The 14,619-nt window shown below is 40.9% G+C and overlaps 2 protein-coding genes across 2 annotated transcripts in view; both read left to right on the forward strand.

Moving 5' to 3' along the window:
• Nucleotides 1-1,957: 1,957 nt before the first annotated feature.
• LOC118425099 (transformation/transcription domain-associated protein-like) lies at nucleotides 1,958-13,155 on the forward strand. The gene is made up of 16 exons (XM_035833918.1): nucleotides 1,958-2,039; nucleotides 4,762-4,903; nucleotides 6,512-6,561; nucleotides 6,920-7,013; nucleotides 7,203-7,237; nucleotides 7,430-7,534; nucleotides 8,049-8,132; nucleotides 8,439-8,495; nucleotides 9,002-9,124; nucleotides 9,976-10,053; nucleotides 10,592-10,680; nucleotides 10,992-11,088; nucleotides 11,562-11,700; nucleotides 12,013-12,091; nucleotides 12,223-12,273; nucleotides 13,050-13,155. The coding sequence occupies exons 2-16, from the start codon at nucleotides 4,798-4,800 to the stop codon at nucleotides 13,153-13,155; spliced, it is 1,293 nt and encodes a 430-aa protein (XP_035689811.1). The 5' UTR covers nucleotides 1,958-2,039; nucleotides 4,762-4,797.
• A 31-nt stretch (nucleotides 13,156-13,186) lies between these two features.
• LOC118425100 (transformation/transcription domain-associated protein-like) overlaps nucleotides 13,187-14,619 on the forward strand; it is a gene marked incomplete at its 3' end in the record, with an annotated part of 10,276 nt that continues 8,843 nt past the window's right edge. The window contains 3 exon segments of the mRNA XM_035833919.1: nucleotides 13,187-13,385; nucleotides 13,740-13,790; nucleotides 14,189-14,280. Of these exon segments, the coding sequence (XP_035689812.1) occupies nucleotides 13,374-13,385; nucleotides 13,740-13,790; nucleotides 14,189-14,280 (155 nt within the window).

The raw sequence follows: 14,619 nt of genomic DNA on the forward strand, positions 1-14,619 counted from the left end.
AACAACTTCAAGACGTAATGTTATACAGTAGAAGCCGCTTAATTGCACGGCCTAAGCGAGAGACCTTCAGAACATCAATAGCCTACCGTGGACCCAATGTCTGGAACAACCTACCGCCACACACACGTACGGCTCCAAATCTGACCTGCTTTAAGAGACTCTTGAAGTAAAAGTTATTGACCAAAACGAACGGACACGGACTATGAACACTGAGCCATCTGCACCATTATATGTTTTGTACCATGTAATAGATAGATCATGGGAGTGGCCTGACTATGTGGATTTGGTACTGCTCCGCCCACCCGAGGAGTTTGTTGGGGTCCCCGAGGGATCTATCTGACTTAGAACATGGCCATCTTTCCGAAGCAAAATACACTTATTTAGTCATTAGAAACATGCAGTTTGTTTTCCTAGCAAGCGAACAGACAGGCTATACTAGTATTCTTCTCGTTCTGACGAGCTGTCCTGTTCCCAGTTTGACCCGTTCCTGGTAGACCACATCATGCATTATCTTCCTGCATTTTTAGCTTGTTTCTCGTTTATGGAAGTATTGATCGTTTTGATCAAGGAGCTTTTACTCGCATGTTTTTATGTAGCTTAGAACATGGCCATCTTTCCTCAGCCAATCAGGAGCGAGTATTTCTTGTGACTATATCCACATAGTATGGTGTCCCTAGGGGTAGGGGTGTACTAAGTAACGAATAAATTGACTAAGTTGGAGACGCCCACCATTCAACTGAATGGTCTCCCTTGGGGTAGGGGTGTACCAACCAACGAATAAATTGACTAAGTTGGAGACGCCCACCTTTCTCATGCAAATAGAAGCAATTAAAGAATTAACAAAAAGGGAAACAGCAAATCAACCTATGTTACTGAACATCTTTATTCATAACATAAACAAAGGAAATTCTTACGATCATGAAAGAAAGTCAGAAAACGAACAAGACAATAATAAAGAGTTTCTTGTAACAAGAAAATGTACAAACAGCGTTACATCAAACTTTCAAAGACATGAAAAATATAACCAAAGTGCACGGCATGGCGTCGATGTAAACAATCATCCACCGTGTTATCTCAGTGAACTACTTGGGGAACTTTTTATGGGAAATGATCAATTACATGACCTTTAGAAAAATAACCACAGGGAGAAACACCCAACTGACCGTAAATTGGTCACCCTGAAAGAATTTTTGGCTGCAGGCTTGTTTATTGAAGCAGCTCGCACGGCGATAAATCCAACTCAGAAGAAATATTATACCACACAGAAGTTGAGGCAGACCGACTAAGATATCTTCCAAAATGAGAGTTTTTCATTTCTGCCTGCGCGATTTCCGTAAAACTGCGTTGTTAACAAATCGACCGTAAACTGGTAACCTTACGTTAGTAGTAACCAATCACTTTGAAGTTTCTGATCGATGGTTTGATTGCCCTTAATCTCAAAGCAGATGTTGGGGGGACTTGGGAGACCAAATCCGTTTTTCTAGCTGCCCGTTTCTGCCTGTGACCTTGGTGTGACCTTCTTCTCACGTTTAACTTGAACTTGTCCCAGGTTTGCAGTGTCAGGGATTCTGCGGTAGAATATTTAGAGATAGTATCAAAAACTGGCAAAGGAGTGTAGCCGACCTAGGGGTGTGCATTGGCTAACGGGACCGCCACTCCTATGCTACCTTAGTATCTGCTAACGTTATGTGTCCCAAGCACACTTTTCCCGCCACTCACATCCGGGAGTTTTCAACAGACCGTCAAAAGCGAGGGTCTTCAGCAGGTTGATCTGACAGCTACCGCAACAAAGTGTCATATATGTTGACATAGCATGAAAGTTATTAAAAAACATAATAAGACAGACTAAGGAATAGAAAAAATTCTTTTTTGAATATTTTATTGTTTAAAATCTTTGATAATCTCCATAAAAGGGTGAATCTGCATCCAGGTGTCTGCTTTTCGTTCTGATGCCGTCACTCATTCATCGATCTTGTCAAGCCAAGATGGCGTCGTTTGGTTTTTGAGAAGAAAGAAGAATGCAGATTTAGCTCATTTAGGTGAGTTTTACGCCAACAATATTCTTAAAAGAGTACTAAATTACCCACACGATAAAATAAGGATATATGTAGGTGAACTTTTGACCTAAACTTAGCCGTTTTGACCAGAGAGTTTTGCGAAACTTGTCGAAATTTCCAGAGGTACCATGCCTTTGTGTCGTCTGCGTCCTCTGGGAGCCTATGCTCCGCGTGGGTAAATATACTTCAGGTAACGCTGAATTTTGGATGCTAGGAAGCCAATGGAAACGATTAGAAAAAAGCAACAGGAAGAAAAACTTGTGTATGATGTTTGTGATGGAGTTTTTGTGTGTAATGTTGCCATGTTTCCCTCCAATTTAGCCAAAATCTGACAACGCCACGCGTGATGATGTGTTAGATTTGTACCTGATGTATGTTTCCCGCCATGCTTATACCTGTGAAACTGGTGTGATTTGTGCGATGTGCATGTATTAAACGCTTTGTTGTTTAGCCAGTGTACATGGACATGATCTATAGTTCTGTTAAAGAATAATATAACACCGTTGCTGACTTGACTAACAATTTTTTAGTGTTTTCTTTACATATTTGTGCCCCCCCCACTTAATCCTAGCAAACGTGACACAACTTGTTCTAAGCCTTTATGATGATAGATTCTGGTTTCTTATTCTAATGATGTAATGTAAAAGGTGTTAACACACTGCATAACTAATGTTATATGTGTATTATATAGATGTATTATATAGATGTGTATTCTGAAACCATCCCATCATGTTCAATTATAAAGCTTTGGACAAACCACACAAACCAACTATGACTGTACGCTGACCGAAGAGAAAGAGGACAGGTTTAAACTGTAGCGAGACTCCTATCTATCCAAAGAACTCTCAGGGATAAACAAGTCCACTAGCCCTATTGTCCAGGGCAAGTGAAAGTGCTGTTCGGGCAAGTGCATGTCCTACCCCACTTGTCCGATCGGGCAAGTAAGATTTTTCCATTGATTTTAGTGCAATTTTGATATACTTGTTACTTTTTACAGTCATGACATCAAGCAACTGTCTACAGAGAATTCCATTGCTGGAAGTGAAAATGCATATACTAGTAACAGTGATATTTGAATTTTGGGCAAGTGAAAAATTGGTTCGGGCAAGTACATTTTTTATGTGCTTGCCCGATAGGACAAGTGGATTTTAGAAAACTTGTTCAACCCTGACTCTACTCAACTCTAACATTGAATTGCCTTCAGAAAGTCATCTGAAACAGTATAAAGTAGCAAAATCCAGTATCTGCAACCCCTAAACTTGATTGAAATTCACAAAAGTTCGCGTAGTGTTAAACCAGACTTTGCACTTCTTGGAAACAGATTATATCACAGGGCTCGGAATTCATTTTTTGGATTAGGTCATTTAGGTGCACTGGTGCACCCAGCTTAAAAAATTGGGTGCACCAAAAAATGTTTGGGTGCACCACTTAAATTTAAGTAGAATGTAAAAAAAAACCTAATAACAAAACTTATAATTAGTTATAATAAGCTATCAAATTCTTAAACAAGTAACATGACAGACTTTTTTATTATCTTTCTAAAACTTAGATGTCGAGAATATGATGTATACTAGTATATTCGATATCTTTCCATACATAAACCTAAGAGAATATTTGGGTGCACCCTGTGCACCCACTGAAAAAAATTGGGTGCACAGTTACAATTTTGGGTGCACCTGGGTGCACATGCACCCAGTATTTCGTGCCCTGGATCATCATCATCATCATCTTTGCTGCATATTATCATTGTTACCCCACTTTAGAAATAAACGAACACGATGAATAAGTTTATTTATTTTATTTATTTATTTCTTCCTCAAACGTACATAGGCAGGGAAATACACACATGATATACCCTGAATTACGTAGGTTTGTTACAAAAAAACTTATACGTGCAGAATGTCAACAAACAGAAATACATAATATATTAACAAACACTAAGCATAGGTCCGAACTCACAGGCTGATGGTAATGCTAGGAAATAGAGTCAGTATAAAGTCTGACTGCAGTGTGGAGGAACGACTGTTTCAGTCTGTCAGTTCTTGCCTTGGTAATTGTTTAAAAGACAGCAATCTTCATGAACACTACAACAAATCATATCTGTTTTTATGAATTAAAAACTATTATTATGTTTTGTGAATGTTTGTAACCAAAAGTTTACAATAACAAAACAAGTCAACAGATAAAGTAGTGCATCGCAATACTTGACAAGGCCAAAGACATTCTTCCGTTCACGTCAGAGAGTTAGAAACTGTGCACAGGTGGTGGTTGAGGATTACCTGAGTTGGGTTGATATGATGTTTGTTTGGTCAGCTTAAAATTCGTCGTATCCAAAATTGTGCCAGGATATTTGTTACCACCAACTGTTGTGTGAAGACCTCTGCTGGATGTCTTTTTGATGTAAGTTGTAACCTAAAAAATTACATGTAGTCAAAAAGAATTTAATACCCTCATAGGTACCCTCAGAATGCCTACGTTGTACTGTGCATCAAGTTACATTTTTAAAACTCCCTCGCAGTGAAAGGCCAGTATCACACGCCTTTCCCCGCAGATTTTGCCACCTCAACATTACCAGTATGCTTAAATGAATTCCTGGTTGGAATCTTACATCGTCCTGATAACAACAGAACAACAGCAAGAAAATCATGGTTTTGATGACTAAACAACGACAAGAATTTGAAGTTTCTGATGATTTGTGTTTCAGTTTCCAGTTGAGCATCAGACGTGATTGGTCCTCACCATGGCGACACCCACGCCCCACGCGACGGTGATCAGTCCACAGGACCTGCTCGCACAGATGAACAAGTACCGGAGTTACGCCGCCATTCTCGCCGACACCAACCAGCGTGAGTTGCTGTTTTCGTCATCAACATCATCTTCTGTTTCTAGAAGACTGTATTGGGTAGCGTACTTGTATTTGTGACATATTGCTCGTGGTCAATTGATCAGCATTGGCTCTATAGTGGCCACTTTTCTCCAGTCCCTTGAGTGGCCCTTATAGGCATTTTTGACTGTGTATAGGCTATAGGGTAGCATACTTGTAATGACAATGTTTATTAGATCATTTAGAATATGGGGATACATCCAAAAAGTTTTGGGGTGAACGATGAAGTTATGCTCTTAATTTGCACTGACACCAACCAATGTGAGTACAGATTGAAGGAGTGAATGAATGAAAGGGTGCATGAGTTATGCTGCATAGTATCAAAAGATCCAAGAGGTTCCCAGACCAAAAGTTATGAGACTTACTTTTCATCCAATGTAACTATGTATGTGTACTTAAGTTTCCAAGGAGGTTAAAGTCAGCCTCTTGAAGTTACTGTAAATGCAGAAATGTTCGCGGTCGATTAATGTTCGCGGTTTTCGCGGTGACCACTTCACCGCGAATTTAAAACCACCGCGAACATTTTTCCATAACAGTAAGAGACTGCAGTGCATGGTGCTGCCGCGAAATTAAAACCACTGCGAAAAGTCCATCTTCCCGCTACCGCGAAATTAAATCCCCGCGAACTTAAATGCATTTACAGTACTAAGTACTTGAATGCCATACAATTTACTAATGCTGTCATGGTTCAAACACACTTCAGTATTCAGAAAACAGACATTTTTTTTGTAAAGAAAGTTTCACATTTGCACCTCTATTGCCTGTCCTGTGGAATGATGAACAGAAAACCTCATCAGAAAACCCGTTGCCATAGCAACATTGGGTTTGGTGCTTATAGCTTCATTCTGACCACAGCGCCAGGGATCAGCTCGGAACTTCAATCTCCCTTCAAACAAGACATGTTTGAAAAATACTCAATTCTAAGTTCTAGTTCGTAAAATATCAAAGTCTATATAGTGAGGTAGTGTTTTATTTAAGTTAGTATGACTGGTGTAACTATAAAAGTTTGTTTTCTTGATTGGATGTGTGCTTGAACTTCTGAGACGCTCCCCTCGTCAGTACAGAGTGATGTAATCTGAAGATACACCAGAGTTCCTCCTACACAAGGAACGGTGATATACTGACTGATAAGAGCTGACTGTACTGATGTAATTAATACCTTATCGTGTTGTAATTACAAAAATATCAGAAACAATTGTAATTACAATTTAGAGCCTGGTCACATTCGTTATATGCAAGGTGTTTCAACCAGGGTAGGGGCTTTTCTGTAACAAAGGCAAACTACATCAAATTGTTGTTCTGAGAGTCATAAATTGAAAAAAAAAATTCTGGGGAAGGATGCCCCTCTTATGTAAGTTATGATGGTTGAACTGCTGTGCTGCTTGCCATATGGCTTAGCTGCACTTAAATGCCCCCAACACTGTGAAAACGTCCTGGTGAGAACTTGAACAAGCTGTTACTATTGTTAGGGATATGGTATGTTTCCTGAAACAACTTAAGACCAAACGTTCCATATACCGCAACTGACCGCAAGTAAAGACGAAGTTTTGTTGTTGTTTTCCTTCCCCAGAGGATGAACACAGGCTGAAGGTTGCGCAGGAGATCAGTGAGAATTTTGAGGTAAAGCTTCATGCATTTTTATTGCCTTTGTCTGGAAGGTTATGTTTTTGGTACTGCCTTAGACAGCATAACTTCAAACTGTAGACTCAGTTATGTACAAATCTTAGATACAGGCACAGGTACAGGTACTGTAGTTAAGGTCCCTGTACCTATAGCCCATTATCTGTAAGTTATATATGTATAGCCAACTGTCTTTTTAGTCTGTGGTAACTTGTCATTTTTGTATGAGAACACATTTGAGTCTCAAACAAGGCTATCTCAACTTTCAACTGGCAGGTTATAAAAGATGTCATCTCAAGTCAATTTGAATTTAATGGCATGAGTCTGACTGAAGTTTTACCCCCCCCCCTCTCACCAGTCCATCGTGACGTCTGGCCAGTACCAGTCGTTCCTGGAACATGCCATCCCACGCTTCCTCAAGGTTCTACAGGAAGGTAAGACTGTCTTAGAAAGTGAAAGTTCTTACATGCATTCTTGAGAAATTACTGTATGAAATAAAGGCGTCTCAGTCAATTTTGAATAGCAAAAATAGCTTTGCCAGGTATTGTTTTGAGCTTCATGAACTTCTTAGATTTTTTAAAGGTGTATCATAAGTACTGCAAGTATATCCCTTCACCACTGTCCTTAAATGTGTTTTCCAGGAGACACCATTTTTGTGCAAGAAAATCCCATCCAGGTAAGGCCATCTCTTGAAAATGACTGTTTTGAAAATGACTGTTTTGTAGATTTGTACCTATGCAACATTAGGATTTTTGTAGTCATTTTTTAGCAATGCTATTGTACCTGTTGCAATTGTTGTGCAATAACATTTGCTTCTTACCTCAAGTTAAGAAAGGTGCTGAAATTGTGCCATTTTGTTATTTTTCAGCAACTACGGAAACTGCTGTTGGAGATCATCCACCGCATCCCGACCAACGATCACTTCCGCATCTACGTCAGCAAAGTGCTGTCCCTCATGTTCCAGCTTATAGAGGTTAGAGGTTATGGGGTTAGAGTTCAGGGGTCACAGGTTAGGGTTAGAGGTTAGGGTTCACACTTCCACATCTATGTCAGCAAAGTGCTGTTCCTCATGTTCCAGCTTATAGAGGTTAGAGGTTATGGGGACAGGGGTCACAGGTTAGGGTTAGAGGTTAGGGTTCACACTTCCACATCTATGTCAGCAAAGTGCTGTCCCTCATGTTCCAGCTAATAGAGGTCAGAGGTTATGGGGTTAGAGGTTTAGGGGTCCCAGGGTTAGGGTTAGAGGTCAGGGTTCACACTTCCAAAATTCATAGAATCTCTCAATAGCGACTATCAATAGAGAAATTGCAGAGTTTTATTTTTCCTGCATCTTTGTGTCTCTAGATTTTTGTGGAAAGTAGGATTGTGGGAATAAACCTGCTAACCTCATAAAAATCAAGAGACCCACTAGGAACATGTTGATTTTGGTCAGTAGATCATCAGTAAGTTTCTGAATGTGAGTTTCTGTGTTTCTGTGCCTGGTACAGAGAGAGAATGAGGAGAATGTTCTGGTCTGCCTGAGAATCATCATCGAGCTGCACAAACAGTTCAGGCCACAGATCCAGCCGGAGGTGGGTATCACACCGGGGTTTCTGCAAGGGCATCACACTGGGGTTTCATCCAAGGTTAGGGCATGTGGTATCACACTGGGGTTTGATATAGGGTGTGGCAGAAGTGGCTGTCAAAGTGTGGGATCTCTAAAAATCATTAGTATGAGCGTCTTTACTCAAACTGGCTCTCAAGAAAATTTTTTTTTTTACTTAATGGTCACCACGTAACAAGACCTGTAAACTCAACTGACACAAGACCTGTTTTACTGCAAGTTTCTGTATGTACATTATGAAATTTACACTAAATGTAAAAATGTCCTATTTCAGATCCAGCATTTTCTCCACATGGTGAAACAGATCTACAAGGACCTGCCTGCAAACATGGTGAGAACTTCAGCCTCCCTTTACAGCTCAATTTGTTGCTGATTTCAGTTTTAAGTCTAAGTGCAACTTGAGTTGATTGTTGGGCAATCTATGTCAGTTACTTGTGTGCAGAATTTGTTTTAAGTGCAGGGCTCGAAATACTGGGTGCATGTGCACCCAGGTGCACCAAAAATTGGAGCTGTGCACCCAATTATTTTCTCTGGGTGCACCCTGTGAAATATTTTCTTAGGTTTATGTATGTAAATATATCAAAGTATACTTAGTATACATGTACATCATATTCTTGACATTTAAGTGTTAGAAAGATAATAAAAATGTCTGTTGTTTAAGAATGCTTGTAACTAAATTTTATGATTAGGTTATTACTTAAATTCAATTGGTGCACCCAAAGTTTTTTTGGTACACCCATTTTTTAAGCTGGGTGCACCAGTGCACCTTATCCCAAAAATGAATTTCGAGCCCTGAAGTGACAAATGAAAGACATGACTGTTCCCCCCCCCCCCCAGAACGCGATGTTTGAGAAGCCGATTAACGTGACTCTGGACGCGGCGACCGGCCAGCCCGTGGTGCTTCCGCTGTCCGGAACCGTCACCGTGCAGACGGAGAAGGCAGACGGCAGCAAGGAAACTGTGAGTCATCTCATGTTCCAGCTTATAGAGGTCAGGGTTAGGGGTCATAGGGTTAGGGTTAGAGGTTAGAGACCGGCCAGCCCGTGGTGCTCCCGCTGTCTGGAACCGTCACTGTGCAGACGGAGAAGGCAGACGGCAGCAAGGAAACCGTGAGTCAAGTCTTAAGTTGATTTGTCCTTCTGGGACTTATTAGCCCTAATTGGACGCATCTTCCTCATACTTTGAATGCAGAAATGTTTGCGGTTTTTGCGGCGACCACTTTACCGCGAACTTAAAACGACTGCGAACATTTTTCTATCATGGTCTTAGACTGCAGTCTATATTGTTACCAAAAAATTAAAACCTTTGTGAAAAGTCATTTCCCCCTACCTCGAAATTAAATCCCTGCGAACTTAAATGTATTTACAGTATTCAGTTTCCATCTCCACATGGTTAAAACGAATCGTTGTAAGTTTTGTCAATAGGTCAAAATTTTTCTGTTCATAGAACTGAAGGATGCAGTAGCTTATGTTTTGACTTTGTGGTATCAAGCAGCTGTTCATCCATAATGGGCATTTGTATCACACCAAGGTTTCATTTTGGATGGGCATTTGGTATCACACCAAGGTTTCATCTTAGAAGGGCATTTGGTGTCACACCAAGGTTTTATTATTTAAGCATCATGGTATTTGGTATCACACCAAGGTTTTGTCCAGTGTGAGTGTTTGCTATCACACCAATGTTCCATCCAGCATGGGCATTTATAGGTATCATACAAGGGTTCATCCAACCAAATAACTGATGTACCACCAAAAGTTTGCCTGTTCTGTGTGATTTTCCCTGTGTCTGACCCACGTGTCTCTCCCCCGCAGCTGACAGTCCTGTCGAAGGGGATCAACTCGCTGAAGGTTCTGGCAGAGTTGCCCATCATCGTGGTCCTCATGTACCAGGTAAGGTCTGCTTCTTACACTCTTTTGTCAAGGAACTATAGTGGTGACGAACTCTTCACCAAGTAAGATTTGGTAAAAGTGACTACAAAAGGGCTGTCTCCAGCTTTAAATTATTTTCCATCCCACTGATGGTTTTGGAGCTAATGTTGTCCATTTTCGTTGTTAAATCTGTTATTCTAACCTCAGGATACAGTATCAACAATTTCATGTCATGAAGTTCGGATCTCAGTGCGGATAGAGTGAATTCTATTTCCGTCCCAACAAGCAAATTTCCGTCCCAGGACGCAAGAACAGGTCCTGGAGACAAACTCTTCAAGAAGGATTTGACAAAAGTGACTTTTAAAAACAACAGTTAGCCTTGAACAACAGAATTCGAAATGTAACCATTGGAAGCTGTTGGCTCCATGTAAATGTTGCTCAAAATTCTGGTCTAAACACCTTTTCATTGCTCTGAACAGCTGTACAAGCAGAACGTCCACAGTGCGGTGTCCGTTTATTTCTCTCATTATGTCTCTTTCCTTCCTTCCCTCCTTCACAGCTTTACAAGCAGAACGTCCACAGTGCCGTGTCAGAGTTCATCCCTCTCATCATGAACACCATCGTGCTCACTCCTTCAGCACAGGCCAGGTAAACAGGATGTTTGTTTGTTTGTTTGTTTATTTTCTGTTGTCTCCCACACTGACAAGAGATTCTCAGTCTACTTTTGTCAAGTCCGATTTCAATTCGCGAAGGGGATTTGTATTATTTCACTCGCAAACATTTGATGTAACAATATTTCCTGTTTATCATACTTTTTATGTGACATGAAGTTTCTTTTCAATGTGTGTGGTGGACTCTTTAACGTGCTTGAGGTTTGGCTCTCCTCAAACACAGGTCCTCTGGGTTCCCAACTGTAAAGTAATGAATATAACACCTGGTGTGCCATGCTTTTTCCTCAGAGCGTCTCCCCAGTTTAACCGTGAGCTATACGTGGATTTCGTTGCGGCTCAGATCAAGACACTCTCCTTCCTGGCTTACATCATCCGTATCTACCAGGTGAGACGTCTTATCAAACTTCTTAATCCATAAGACATAGTTTGTGTGTCCGACACTTCCTCAAGACAAGTATAAGATATGTCAGTTTTCTCGCTAGGATTTTTCCAAAGCGTAGGGGCATCTTAGCATGGTGCAGTTCTCATTTCCTTACAATGTTGAAAAAGTTGGAATATATTTTACTTTAAACTTTCTGTGGCTGTTTTTGCAATGATTTCTCCGCTGCAAACCCCAGACACTGTGAACATGTATTTATCGTGTGACCTCTCTTCTATAGAATTGCAAATAGCAAATTCAAAACACAAACCCCTCCCTTTCCCCCCTGCTTGTTACAGATGTTTGTTAGTGGATGAACTTCCCTCCCCCAAAGTTGTTCTTGCTGACCTCCTCCCCCTGGAGTTTGTTTACACATGTGTTTTTGTTTGTTTGTTAGGACTCTGTGACAACCTTAGCTTGATTGTTTATTTCTTTGTCAGGACTCTGTGACGACCTACGCTAACCAGATGGTGAAGGGCATGCTGTCCTTGCTGACCAACTGTCCGCAGGAGGTCACTCACCTGCGCAAGGAGCTGCTCATCGCAGCACGGCACATCCTGGCAACCGACCTCAGGAACAGTAAGTTCTAGCTCCAAGTTGTTACCTGGGAAAATTGGAGGTGCTGCATTTGGTGTACAGTAGAAGCCGCTTAATTGCACGGTCTGTTTGGCAGTGAATTTCGTGCAGTTATCTGGCTGGTACAAAAATGCGAAGTTATCTAGCTGGACCGCACCTGTTTGGTATTTTGAGGTTCTGTGCAGTTAACAGAAGTGTGCGTTAATCCGTTGTGCAATTAACTGGCTTCTACTGTATTTGTCTGTTTGTAATTCTTGTGTTTCTGGATATTTGTGGTCAGCATAACTTCAGAGTTTTTTATTTTTTGTTTTCTAGGATTTGTCCCCCACATAGACCGGCTGTTTGATGAGAAGGTTCTGATAGGAACGGGCTGGACGACACGGGAGACTCTCCGGTAGGTTTCATGTTACAGTCCTTGGCTTTCACTGTCCACTTCTTTTTGTTTTACTGACAAAAGCATTGCTACTGTACGCTCATTATTTTGTATGTATATGTATAATTATGTGTTTCTGTTGTGTTTTTCAGCCCGTTAGCCTACAGTACCCTAGCAGACCTGGTGCACCATGTGAGACAGCTGTCAGACCTGGCACTAGCTGTCCATCTCTTCTCTAAAAACTTGTGTTTTTGTGTGTTTTCAGCCTAAAAGCTTGTGTTTTTGTGTGTTTTCAGCCCGTTAGCCTACAGTACCCTAGCAGACCTGGTGCACCATGTGAGACAGCACCTACAGCTGTCAGACCTGGCGCTAGCTGTCCATCTCTTCTCTAAAAACTTGTGTTTTTGTGTGTTTTCAGCCTACAAACTTGTGTTTTTGTTGTGTTTTCAGCCTAAAAACGTGTGTTTTTGTGTGTTTTCAGCCTAAAAACGTGTGTTTTTGTGTGTTTTCAGCCTGAAAACTTGTGTTTTTGTGTGTTTTCAGCCTAAAAGCTTGTGTTTTTGTTGTGTTTTCAGCCCGTTAGCCTACAGTACCCTAGCAGACCTGGTGCACCATGTGAGACAGCACCTACAACTCTCCGACCTTGCACTAGCTGTCCATCTCTTCTCTAAAAACTTGTGTTTTTGTGTGTTTTCAGCCTAAAAACTTGTGTTTTTGTTGTGTTTTCAGCCTAAAAACGTGTGTTTTTGTGTGTTTTCAGCCTAAAAACGTGTGTTTTTGTGTGTTTTCAGCCTGAAAACTTGTGTTTTTGTGTGTTTTCAGCCTAAAAGCTTGTGTTTTTGTGTGTTTTCAGCCTAAAAACGTGTGTTTTTGTGTGTTTTCAGCCTAAAAACGTGTGTTTTTGTGTGTTTTCAGCCTGAAAACTTGTGTTTTTGTGTGTTTTCAGCCTAAAAGCTTGTGTTTTTGTTGTGTTTTTCAGCCCGTTAGCCTACAGTACCCTAGCAGACCTGGTGCACCATGTGAGACAGCACCTTCAGCTGTCAGACCTGGTGCTAGCTGTCCATCTCTTCTCTAAAAACTTGTAATTTTGTCATGTTTTTCAGCCTAAAAACTTGTGTTTTTGTTGTGTTTTCAGCCTAAAAACTTGTGTTTTTGTGTGTTTTTCAGCCCGTTAGCCTACAGTACCCTAGCAGACCTGGTGCACCATGTGAGACAGCACCTACAGCTGTCAGACCTGGCGCTAGCTGTCCATCTCTTCTCTAAGAATGTGCACGATGACTTACTGCCCAGCAGTATCCAGACCATGTCCTGCAAGGTAAGGAGAATCACTAGCAAAAATGTTGTCAATAGTGGAAACATAACTATTGTGAGGGGGTCCGGGTGCATAACCTTCCATGGTGCAGAGTTTTTGAGAATTTCAAGTTAAAATTTTGCACTTTAATGTATCCCGAGGGGCAAAATTACTGTTAGGGAGGTCACAGTAGAAGACTGTGACCACAGATGACCTGGTGGCATCCCTGGTCAATCAGAATTTCATTCTTGTCAGAGGATCTGCTCTCCAGTGTAAGGGCCTCTAGTGCGTCCAATTTCTTGTTATTTTAAGAAAAGCGCGTCCAAATGACACCATGACGCATGCCTGGATAAAAGCCTGATTCCCTTTTACTTCCAGTTGCTGCTGAACCTTGTGGAGTGCATCAAGAGTGACCAGGACGGAGGAAATGTAAGTTCCAAACTCTTAAATTTAAACTTCATCTTTTACTGTTTCATCAAACTTGCAGTCCGTATTGGGACTAAGTTTTAAGACACTGTAATTATGGAGGTTATGTTGGGAGTTTCAAACTTTTCATCTTTTTTATTTTGCTTATTTGAGAACCTTAAGACGTGTGTTAAGAAGTTGTACCGTTCCTTACAGGTCCGTGAGATCCACATGAGAATGCTGAAAGTGTTTGTAAAGTTTAAGACATGTGTTATTAAATCTTAAGACGTGTTATAAGAACACTTAAGACATGTTATAAGATGTTGTTTTGTTCCTTACAGGGCCGTGAGATCCTGATGAGAATGTTGGAAGTGTTCGTTAAGTTTAAGACGTGTGTTAAGACGTTGTACTGTTCCTTTCAGGGCCGTGAGATCCTGATGAGAATGTTGGAAGTGTTTGTGCTGAAGTTTCACACCATCGCCAAGTTTCAGCTGCCCGGCATCTTCGCTAAATGGTAAACTTGCAAAATTAATGACAATTGTTGACAAACATTAGACTGTCTACCCAACAACATGGTCGCGCCATCAGCATTCTTTACCTCCATGAAAAATGCACTATATCTTCAAAACCTCTGGGTGGATTGTGATAATATTTGGTAGGTGTTGTGAACCCGATAGTCAAGTTTGAGTTTGGGCCTCCTGGTGGCTGACCTTGGCACTGCAGCAGAACATCTTTTCGTTATCTTCTTTTGCTGGACATGTTGTGGTCTTGCTCGATTCATGAAAAGTTAAGTGAAAAAATTGAGACTTTAACATATATAAAATATCCTGGATACTATTTACACATAGTTTTA

The sequence above is a fragment of the Branchiostoma floridae genome, chromosome 10 (genome assembly GCF_000003815.2).
Source record: "Branchiostoma floridae strain S238N-H82 chromosome 10, Bfl_VNyyK, whole genome shotgun sequence".
NCBI classification, from domain to species: domain Eukaryota; kingdom Metazoa; phylum Chordata; class Leptocardii; order Amphioxiformes; family Branchiostomatidae; genus Branchiostoma; species Branchiostoma floridae.

Bases quoted from the DNA above. Each gene is read 5' to 3' on its own strand.
- LOC118425099 (XM_035833918.1), top strand. From the start codon at position 4,798: ATGGCGACACCCACGCCCCACGCGACGGTGATCAGTCCACAGGACCTG. The intron at 4,904-6,511 runs GTGAGTTGCTGT...TTCCTTCCCCAG, and splicing joins TCTCGCCGACACCAACCAGC to AGGATGAACACAGGCTGAAG. The intron at 7,014-7,202 runs GTGAAAGTTCTT...TGTGTTTTCCAG, and splicing joins AGGTAAGACTGTCTTAGAAA to GAGACACCATTTTTGTGCAA.